The sequence below is a fragment of the Bombina bombina genome, chromosome 1 (assembly GCF_027579735.1).
Source record: "Bombina bombina isolate aBomBom1 chromosome 1, aBomBom1.pri, whole genome shotgun sequence".
Taxonomy (NCBI): Eukaryota; Metazoa; Chordata; class Amphibia; order Anura; family Bombinatoridae; genus Bombina; species Bombina bombina.
The window spans coordinates 1,039,203,373-1,039,215,644 of NC_069499.1; the positions used below are offsets into that span (position 1 = coordinate 1,039,203,373).

A 12,272-nucleotide genomic window follows, 5' to 3' on the forward strand; every position below is an offset into this window, starting at 1 on the left:
ACTATATTAACAATTATTAGTAATGAATATTTAATCTCTTTGACATAAAGCATTATGATTACTCTTTTTTTTTTTTTTTTTTTTTTTTTTAACATTTGCAATGAGAATTCAAAGCATCCTAAAATGCTAAGGTGTTTGGGGCAGAATGAAGGTCTGTGTTTATGTGTCTTGCCTGGTCATAAATTGTTTTTTTACTCTTTAGCACATTTGCAATGCACCCCTGATGCCTCCCTCTAGCATGAGGCTGCCACCTTTCTAAATACAAAATACCAGCCTTTATAAGTATCAAAAATAATTGTTCAAATTAATTCAGAAACTAAAACTGACAGGAGTGATTAAAAAATATCATACATTTTAAATTAGATTTGCACATGCTTAGAAGGTGCACCAGGTCTTTATTTCTATATTTATTCTTTATTGTTTGGTACAATCTAAACCAGGAGTGTGCACCCATATTGGCAAATACTCTTCCAAAACATTATCATGTCCTTGGTACCTTTTTTAAAGGGACAATAAAGATGCATTAAATCATTTTTTTCTTCTAAAAAAATAATATTTTTCTGCCATCTTGTAATAAGTAAACATACTTGGTGAGGGTGAATAAAGTGAATGATAACACCTTGTCTGCTGCAATTGTTTTTGAATAACCAAACTCCACCCACCACTTGCCTTTAGAGGAGCCAGTTGGGCCTACTCTTAAGCTTTAAATTACTGCTTTTTAAATAAAGATAGCAAGAGAATGAAGAAAAATTGATAATAGGAATAAATTAGCAAGTTGCTTAAAATTGCATGCTCTATCTGAATCATGAAAGAAAAAAGTTGGGTTTAGTGTCCCTTTAATCTACTGTACAAAAAGAAGCAGGCCAGTTGCTTTTTAGACCTTGCATGCTTCTCTGCTAGAAGAATACTTACTGCTGCATGATTTCCCATCTGCCTGAAGTTCCTGTCCTTCTGGGCAAATACAATGGAAAGAGCCAGGTGTGCTGACACACTTAAATTCACATCCATGATCCACAACATTGCAGATGTCATTGGCTAAAAATGTACAATAAAATGTTATTTTTTTAGATGCAGTTGGTATTGATACATTTGTATTGGACTTACATTTCATATTAATGGACAATATTTCAAGATATTTCTTCTTTTAGTGTGAAGAAATACTCTTACATTTTAAGGAATATTCAAATTACATCAAAATAGCAGAATAGACTAAAATCATAAGATAAGATGTATGTGAGTTGAAAAAACAAAGCTCAGTTAATGAACTGATGTAGCAATTTTAATACAGAAAAGGTGAAGTTCAGCGCTAAACTCCTCCCACCTGCCAATCTAGGATAACTGCCTCCTTCCAAGGTAGTTAGTTTTCACAGAAAAATCACAATAAATTTAGATGGCGCTATAAGCTGTGGGAAACATTAGAAGATGCTTATTGGTAATATGTTTTTGTAACTCCCCTTTAAAAGATTATCCTAATGGACTATAGATCTCGTTAAATACCTTTTAAGAACTTATATTTACTTATGTCTTTATATATAGAGGATAATAATATTGAAAATATATTCTTTTTTAACCCTCCAAACAAATCTACACACCTGAATGTAGTAATCACACAAATGTATTTACTTTGCAATAAAATACAATTCTGATACTATCTGATCAAATCTTTTCCCAAACATTTGGGTGCTAAAAATTCAAATGATATAATTGTCACCTGCATTCACTCCAAACACACATTCAAATACCTTGCTCCATAATTTATCACACAATATAAAATCTTTAAGAATATAAACAACTTGAATCTAAACAACTTACGCTGATAAATTGAGATTCAAGTTGTTTATATTCTTAAAGATTTTATATTGTGTGATAAATTATGGAGGAAGGTATTTGAATGTGTGTTTGGAGTAAATGCAGGTGACAATTATATCATTTGAATTTTTAGCACCCAAATGTTTGGGAAAAGATTTGATCAGATAGTATCAGAATTGTATTTTATTGCAAAGTAAATAAATTTGTGTGATTACTACATTCAGGTGTGTAGATTTGTTTGGAGGGTTAAAAAAGAATATATTTTTAAAAAGAATATATTTTCAATATTATTAACCTCTATATATAAAGACATAAGTAAATATAAGTTCTTAAAAGGTATTTAACGAGATCTATAGTCCATTAGGATAATCTTTTAAAGGGGAGTTACAAAAATATATTACTAATAAGCATCTCCTAAAGTTTCCCACAGCTTATAGCGCCATCTAAATTTATTGTGATTTTTCAATGAACTGATGTAGAAATTGGAAATTCAAAGGGACATTTTTTAGTGTAAAGCAAATGCTCAATGTGGTTAAATACATAATGAAAATTGTGCTTGTTTGCCACTCCAGATAAGGATACATTTGGTTATCAAATAAGAAGCAGACATACAGTATATGAGTATGCTACAATTTCTGAATGTATCTTCATCTGCAACAGAATGGGGTGTTCCATGAATACAACATTCACTATGTGTTTAACCTTTTTGAAGGAATTAAACACATAAGGGTCGCCAGAAACAGAAGTTATGAAGCAGCGGTCTAAAGACCGCTGCTCCATAACCTGTCCGCCTGCTCTGAGGCGGCAGACTGAAATCAACCCGATCGAATACGATCGGGTTGATTGACACCCCCTGCTAGCGGCTGATTGGCCACGAATCTGCAGGGGGCGGCATTGCACCAGCAGTTCACAAGAACTGCTGGTGCAATGATATGAACTGCTGGTGCAATAATAAATGCCGACAGCTTATGCTGTTGGCATTTATCGATGTGCAGAGGACATGATCCGCTATATCGGATCATGTCCGGTTGCACTTACATAAATTGACCCCATAGAACAATAATAAAAGATCATTTTTTTTTTTTACAAATATAAATATTTTAGAATGGGAGACACAGATATGAACATCAACTCCTTTCTAAAAATCAAAAAAATCTGTAAGCCCTGCAAATATCCTCTACACACAAATGTTAATCTAGCATTCCTCTCCAGCTGCCATCCTATCCCTATAGGTCTCTTTCACAATTGCCTTCGTCACTGTAATAATGTTTTCCTTCAATAATGCTGCAGAGAACCCTGGACTCAAATGGATGATTAGATACAATTTAAATAGAAACATATTCATCCCTGCACTAAATAACCTAAAACAATTACACTACAATTAATGATTTTGATATCAGGAAGGAATGACAAAAAAAAAATGCACGTAAACACTTGTGTTCTGTAGTAATGCATTACATTAACCCTTCTATGTGTATATGTAATGTCACTACAAGTGGGATTAGCGTGCATACACTTATGACTACATGACATGATACTTAAAAAAATGTTACAAATGATTCATCAAAATCTGTATTTAGTTATATTCATATTTGCTTCATGCAGCAACATTTGTTTATCCTGATTACAATTGTATGTTTCATATATTTAAAAGTAATTGTTAAACCATTACAAAATAAGAAAAGAAAATAGACAGACACACACACACAAACTCAAATATACACTAACACACACATACACACTAACACACACACATACACACATAGACTAACACACACATACACACTAACACACACACTCACACTACACTAACACACACATACACACTAACACACACATACACACATAGACTAAGACACACATACACACTAACACACACACACACACACTAACACACACATACACACTAGCGCACACACACACAAACTCAAATATACACTAACACACACATACACACACACATACACACATAGACTAACACACACATACACACTAACACACACACTCACACATAGACTAACACACACATACACACTAGCACACACACACACTAACGCACACATACACACTAGCACACACACACACACAGTAAAAGTTATTAAGGGTTATGCAATAATTTGGCATTATCACAAAGGGTTATTTTGTTCACCAAAGACCACATGTAATAAGATCAGTCTACTTCTACTGGTTTCCAATTTGTAAAACAAGATGTTATTCCATTATGCAATTCTGTTGAGAAATAATATGAGCACAATAGTAAAGGCTACAGGGATTAAATGTGAGAGGACACTGTGTGCTTTTACACTGACAATGTGAAGCAAATTAAATCTATCAAAAGGAAAGGTAAGAAGCCCCTAGCACAAGACGTGTTTAAAGCTTTATAGGTTCAGTGAGCAAATACATAGGGCTGTTTTTAAGCAAGAAGAAGGCTACTTTGAAATTATGCAAAACAACACTTGCCATTTGACCGCTGTATCACCTTATGTATAATCTTTCAAAGCTTGGCATGCCAAACTACAACTGTGTTCTCTGTGTTTGGTTGCTTTTTTTTTTATATATTTCTCTATTTTTTTTTTTTTTTTTAAAATCAAAGATTTTTATTAAGGTATTGGGCACAATCATGTTCATACATAAATACAATAACAGGTTATTTCAAACTGAACATATCTAATAACAGCAGTAAATCGTGATAAAGATTATACAAGACATGAATATCCTACCGTATGACTAGCATACCTCAGGTAAAAATATTGCAAGATCTACATTAATACCTTATTTTGTTTTATTTTTTTTTTAAATTTAATACTCTTTACTTAGAAACCTCTGTATCGTGAAATAATGCCTAATAGAATGATACTTTAAATTGCACTGTATATTAAAATAACAACTACCTTAACTGAGAGGTTCCAACATATAACAAGTAAGGACACCAATTTCCCCTTGTGACATAGAGGGTAACTCTGATACCCAAAGAAGCGTGTAATATGAGCCAGGTAAGTTGGTGTCATGGAGCGGGTTAATACCGCTAAAGGATTCACCAAGGTGGGTGAGTATTTTAAAGAGGGGGGGGGGGGAGGGGGGAAAATGGTATAAAATATTCAGGACTTAATAATGTCGCACAAAGAGCATAGATTAATTATATCTGCAATACTGAAATGCTTAGCTGAGTCATAAGGAAACTGATACACCTTGAACACATATCTTTTAAAAGTGGGATTGGTAAAACTGTAAGTAAACATATGACCTGATCTGCCAGCCATACCAAGGGGGTCAGTAAATTCTCTACTTTCTAGGTTTAAGAGGATGCTTGGAGTATTTATCTGGTAAAAGAGTCTAATGAATAAGGGAATAATACATTTGCTAGTGAGAGTATAGATACCCCACTACTCCATGTCCAGTTATAAGTGTCATATTTTCCCCCAACCTAATAATACATCTGGGTAGTACATAGGATAGGGTAGGTACAGTTGGAGAATATAGCCCCAGAATCGCAAATAGCGTTGAAACCCCTAGTATATTTAATGGAAGAACTCTATCTCCACAACAGATATACTGCAAGATAACATTAGTTATGAAGTGAGGAACAATGCTGTAAATATTACAATAAAAAAAAAAAAATAAGTCCTCTCTTTTGCGCTAGTAGAGTAAAATAAAACCATCATATTTCTCTCTATTGGCCTCCCATTGTGTGAGATGACTGATGTCCACTTATATTCTGAGCTACACAAAATGTCTTGTATGAATTGCCCTAAGGGGAAATTAAAAGCAGATACTAGGGATGTGGGGGAAAGGTTACCCATACCATAAAGAGATAAAGAAGGAAACAGAAAAAGAAATGATAAACCTCTCCTCAGCAAACTAGAAATATATGTTTAACTGTGATTAAACTGTGATTAAACTGTGAATATCATACACACTCATATACCAATAGCCCTCAAACCCAGATTTTAATAACAACCCTTAACCATTTAGCCTAAAATTTATTGTACTATAGCTCCAAAGAAACAGAACTCTTATTATAACAGTTTAGCAGGAGTTAGTCCCTTTGTTTCCGATCTTCATATCATCATTTGTGGGATCTAAATTGAATTAGTCAGATTCTCAGGTTGGTGGGGAAAGTTCCATGATGATAAGACTCCTTTACCCCACCCCAGTTCTTATGGTTATAACCAATGCACTCTGAGTGAGCTGGGGAACAAAATCAATCATACCCCATGTGGATAGCGATGAGATATCAGGGTATCCTGGCCGACTATGGACATCAACTCCTTCCATTTGTGTACTGTATACACATTTGACCTCCCAGAGTGTAAACATACCGACCTGGCTGTTTAGATGGTCAGGCCGCTGCACATTTTCAAAAGCTGGATCTGCTTCTCCAACCGCCAACACCTCTGCAATGCTATTCGGAAGCGGTATCTCACCTATTTCTAGGTCCTCCTCAGTGAGAGCCATGCCGTGCACAATCGCTCTCCCTTGTGAGTGCTGACAGTTCCATATGGCCTCCGCCCAGAGACAACACTGGGGCCCCACAGCGCTGATCCGGACCGCAAAGACATCTGTGCACGGATCATGTGTATTAGAGGAAGGTAAATCAGCTCCGTCATGTAGTGCATCAATACAAGCTGAGAAATGTTGGTCTAGTCGATCAGACAGATCTTTCAAGAGTAAGGCAATGTGCTCCATCGGTATTTAGATTCTCTGCGTAATCTTTCGCTCTGGTCCGGCCCTCCTCCTCTCTTAGGAGTTGTGGCGACGGCTATAGATGTGTGAGTTGTTGCGTTATTTATTCTTTCACCTCTCGTTTCAAAAACATAACCAGCCTAATTCTGTCTCCATGTGTCATTCCCCTGGTGATCCGCAGCCTGCAGTTCTGTGGGGTTCCAAGAGCACATGGGGACTAGACTAGAACAGCGAAGTACGGTAACTGCCGTCTTAGGCCTGATTCCCCAGCCTAATAAAATCAAATGTTTAAAGGGTGGATGAAGGCCTGTATCCGGTAGATGTCTGGCCGAACATGGATCTGTTAATGACCTCACCACATTTGTAGAGTAATCTGCCTCTTTTGGGGATAGTTAATAACCATTAAATTATATTATATAGAGGAGCTCTGCAGACACGCGTCCATTCTCTTTGCTAGTTGGCTCCGCCCCCCATTTCTCTATTTTTTATTCATACAAAGAATGTAGAGCAGTATACATTTGTACTTGAAACATTAAAGGGACATTTCAAATAAAAAAATCACGTGCCCCAATTTGATTATTATTTTGTATCATTGATTGCTTAAAACGTATTTAACCCACGGAAAAGTGTTAAACTAGCGCTGCAGAATCTGTTGGTGCTCTACAAATAACCGATAATAATACTAACACATAATTCACACTCAGAAGCCATAAGCATTACATCTCCTAAGTAGAAAACAGATGGTTATTGGGGGCTGTGTGTAACTACCACTAGAAAAAGGGTACATTTTTTTGTTTGTATAAAGTACTTTAGTTTCAATGGCATTGCCATGTTGAAACCAAAGTTTCCCTTATCCAATATCCTCTGCTGAGGTCAACTAGTGACATAATTCTGTGCACACAATAGCGTGTGGAATATAACAATGTTATCAGGGTGTAAAGGCTATGATTATGGAAAAGAATCCAAAACATGTTAGTCATTCAGGGCTATGGTATTTTTCAATTGTCTGTTTTAACACTATTTCTATTTTTAATCTGTTTATAATAAATTTAAAATTTTAACAAGTCCCTTTGACATTGCTTTATTACACAGATATCTTTCGCACACGTTATCTGTCCTTAATTGACCTAGTTTTCAGCACAGTAGTACCCATTACTTTATAGAAACTCAGGGGGTTTGGAAATCCCATAATTTCCAGAGGTAAATTACAGGAAAAGAGGGGAAAAAATTATGAACGTATATTGCAACATTTTTTACTTTACAGACATATTTAAACAATTTATATTACAATCTTAAAGTATTTAATGTCCCTTTAAGTTTATCATCAAGTTTAAAATCAATTATATAATTTACACTTTCTGTTCTATCCCACAATATTTATAATTTATCTGTGAAAGTGCCTTATATTTGACTTTTGCCTAGGGTGTAGAAAGTTCCAGAAATCTAGATAATATTTTCTAATTATTATTCCTCAAAAAGTATTTTCGAAATGTCAATGTTTATATAGACAAGAAGGAACTATAAAAATCTCAGTCTCTTAAAATGGAATATACATAAAATAAGTTTAATTTCACTACCATAAGAGTATGCAGACTACTGCATTAGGGTGTGCACCCACTGTAATTCTGCACTAACCATATATATACACACGGACTTACATGTACACTTGCACTCATATACACACACATATACACACACACACATGTATACTCTTACACACTCACGCACACTGATCATAGACACATATATACAAATACACACTCATCCCCCTCCCATGCCCAAACCCCTTCTTTCTCCTCTTCCCATGCATATACCCCTTCTTACTCTCTCTCCATTGCACCAACTCCTTACCCCCCTCCCATGCCCATAGCCTTTCTCACTCCCCTCCAATGCCCATACCACTGCTCTCTCCCCCGTTCCATGTCTCTTCTATCTGCCTCCTTCCATGCCACTTCTCTCACCCCCCTTTCCATGTCCTTTCTCTCTCCCTCCTTCTATGCCCCTTCTCTCACCCCCCCTTTCCATGTCCATACCCCTTATCTCTCCCCCTTCCATGTCCTTTCTCTTTCCCTCCTTCCATGCCCCTTCTCTCACCCCCGTTCTAAATTTAGACCCCTTCTCTATCCCCCTCAAGCCCTAACCAACAATGTTATTCTTAGTTAACAACTGCTGTTTAAAGCTATCAAGACCATCATTTTTAATATTAATCCAAGAGGTTTTTATTTTTGTTGTTTTTAATTGTGATTTTTATTTTATTTTATCCATTGTGAGCTTACTTAGGAAAGTGAGTGTATAGAGACTGTGTTCAATTCTTTTTTACCCCCACAGATTTTGGCTTTTAACCACCAAGCAAGCATAATATACTCACATATACATATTGAGCTAGATTACAAGTGGAGTTCTAATTCATTGCAAGCCTGTAAATGGGTAAAAAGCAATACTCTATAGTCCTCAAAGGTCTCTCATCAGCAGAACAGCATATATAGGGAAGGATTCCTGTCACGTTTTACACATTATTATGACATAACAAAAAACTTTGAACTGTGCATATATGTAATAGCCACCCTATTTGCTATTTATCCTCCCCAGAGGTATCTAAGGGGCAGTCTTGGGAAGAAGGAGCAGGACCATTTCAGGAGTTGAAAGTAACGCTGTAGATAGGAAAGGGTTAGAAGATGCATCTGCTGGGAGATTACATAAGGAGGCTGTGCTACTGCACCACCTTACGTTGGTGGTATTGTGGGAAATGTAGTTCCCAGTCAAGTGGCCTTAAAAGCACCCAGTTTCACCAGGCTAAATCTTAGCTGCGTCTGGAATGTGTCAAGTGGCGGCCATCGATTAAACTTTAGTCCAGGGCCCAATTTTAAGGCACCAGGGGTGTCTTGGTGCGCCCGGAGTTGCACTGGATTAGTATTATGACATTATTTTGTTTTTCAGACTTGAAAATTATAAATTGTTGGTTACTCTGTAACCATCAAGAATATTTTTTAAAGGTCTGATAATCTAAAGGTCCCTGGGAAGGAGAGATTATTTAAGAATGCTCGCCAGTATTTCTATTTGTTTGGTGGAATTCTATACAGCGACTTTTTTCTCGCAAAAGGGGTATATACTACATTTTTGTATGTTTGTATGGGAAGGCGATGCATACATTATAAAAGTAAACAATTACATTTATAATTTAAAATCATTCAAAATGACTAATTGAACTATTCACACCAAAATACAGTGAAAAAAAGGTATTGCTAAAATTCGTAACAAAATTGTTCACCAAAATTCGTATTTTATCAAAAATCGTATCAAATATGCACAGCGTAAATTGGGCAAAAGACACAAACATTTGTACTTATGAGTACAAAATACAAAGCGTAATTCTAATTCTGCATTAAAAGTAGGAGAACTTTTCAGTGTTTTATTGGGCCTGTTTTGTGAAGCCAAGACAGCCCCACTAGGTTTCTGAATAGCTGTTCCAGAAAATACAGTTGTATTACAAGTCTGCATAGGTTCCTTCAATATAACATGAACTTAAGTGTTGTTGTGCCCTAGGTGTCTGTGTTCTCTCTACCATATGTGCTAAACTGAATGCCAGATGACTGTATTTCATGTGTTTTTCATTTCTATTTGTGCAATTCCTTGGTTTTGAATAGCTCTGTATATATGTGCACATACACAGTTATTTACCCAATGCAACAATGTTCAATTAATTGGTGGTAATTTAGTCAGAAATGACATTTAACAGAAGCATATTGTGTTTAGTGTGGCACTGGTACAATCCAAAATGCAGGAAACAGTTCATTAGTTTAACAAGGAAATTCCAGTTACAAATATAAATGTTATTCTAAGTTTACAGTGAAGGAAGCTACATGGAATGTTTGAACACCATGTAAGAACATTTTTATTTATTTGTAAAATTGTGTTGTAATATACAAATATTTATTGTGCATTCCTTCATTTAATTGTTTGTTTTCTCAAGATAATTGCTCTTCACATATCGCAATAACTACTCTACTAATCTCTGTTTAAATACTAGACTCTTCTGACAAAAACTGTGTTTTGTTTTTTCTTTCTTTCTTTTTCCAGCATGAGGCCTTCAGTTGTGAAAGGAAAATAATATAAGGGTGATCAAAGCTTAAAGGGACATGACATCCACATTTTTTCTTTCATGATTTAGAAAGAGAATGCAATTTTAAACATCTTTCTAATTTACTTATATTATCTAATTTGTTTTATCCTCTTGATATTCTTTGCTGAAAAGCATATCTAGATATGCTCAGTAACTGCTGATTGGTTGCTGCACATAGAAGCCTTGTGTGATTGGCTCACCATGTGCATTGCTTTTTCTTCAACTAAGGATATCTAAAAAAGGAAGCAAAATAAATAATAGAAGTAAATTGTAATGTTGTTTAAATTTATATTCTCTATCTGAATTTTGAAAGAAAGATTTTGGGTTTAGTGGCCCTTTAACCCCTTAATGACCGAGGACGTGCAGGGTACGTCCTCAAAAAAAGGCAGTTAATGCCTGAGAACGTACCCTGCACGTCCTCGGTTTGGAAAGCAGTTGGAAGCGATCCTGCTCGCTTCCAGCTGCTTTCCGGTTATTGCAGTGATGCCTCGATATCGAGGCATCCTGCAATAACCATTTGTAGCCATCCGGTGCAGAGAGAGCCACTCTGTGGCCCTCTCTGCTCCGGACATTAACGGCTACGTTCGTTGGTGGGTGGGAGCCGGTGTGGGAGGTGGGTGGCGGCCATCGATGGCCTTTGTGATGCGGAGGGGGGCGGGATCGGGGGCGGGGACGACCGGGGGGGACGCGCACGGACGCGCGCGCGTGCACGGGGAGGCCGGGCGGGCGCGTGCACGGGGAGGGAGCGGGTGGGAACCACTACGCTACAGAAAATGTTTTTGTTAGAAGTGGGGATCAAAGGGGTTAATATGGTTATTTTGGTGATCGGTTTGGCTGGTGGGGTATTGGACTGTGGGGGGGAAGCTACACTACAGAAACAAATAGTTAAACATTAAAAAAAAACATTTTTATTTGCAAACTGGGTACTGGCAGACAGCTGCCAGTACCCAAGATGGCCCCAATAAGGCAGAGGGGGAGGGTTAGGGAGCTATTTTGGGGGGATCAGGGAGGTTGGGGGCTAAGGGGGGACCCTACATAGCAGCATATGTAAATATGCTTAAAAAAAATTTTTTTTTTTTTTTTTATACCTTTTATTTTAGTACTGGCAGACTTTCTGCCAGTACTTAAGATGGCGGGGACAATTGTGGGGTGGGGGAGGGAAGAGTGCTGTTTGGGAGGGATCAGGGGGTGGGATGTGTCAGGTGGGAGTCTGATCTGTACACTAAAGCTAAAATTAACCCTGCAAGCTCCCTACAAACTACCTAATTAACCCCTTCACTGCTGGCCATAATACACATGTGATGCGCAGCAGCATTTAGCGGCCTTATAATTACCAAAAAGCAACGCCAAAGCCATATATGTCTGCTATTTATGAACAAAGGGGATCCCAGAGAAGCATTTAAAACCATTTGTGCCATAATTGCACAAGCTGTTTGTAAATAATTTTAGTGAAAAACCTAAAGTTTGAAAAAGTGAACAATTTTTTTTTATTTGATTGCTTTTGGCGGTGAAATGGTGGCATGAAATATACCAAAATGGGCCTAGATCAATACTTGGGGTTGTCTACTACACTACACTAGAGCTAAAATTAACCCTAGAAGCTCCCTACATGCTCCCTAATTAACCCATTCACTGCTGGGCATAATACACGGTTGGTGCG

General features: G+C 36.9%; 1 protein-coding gene across 2 annotated transcripts in view; it reads right to left on the reverse strand.

The window, feature by feature from the left end:
* The window catches only part of MATN4 (matrilin 4), a 109,378-nt gene that overhangs the window by 16,116 nt on the left and 80,990 nt on the right, over window positions 1-12,272 (reverse strand). For both annotated transcript variants that reach the window (XM_053720282.1, XM_053720202.1), the window contains one exon: window positions 913-1,035. In XM_053720282.1, the coding sequence (XP_053576257.1) occupies window positions 913-1,035 (123 nt within the window). The remainder of the gene's footprint in view (window positions 1-912; window positions 1,036-12,272) is intronic.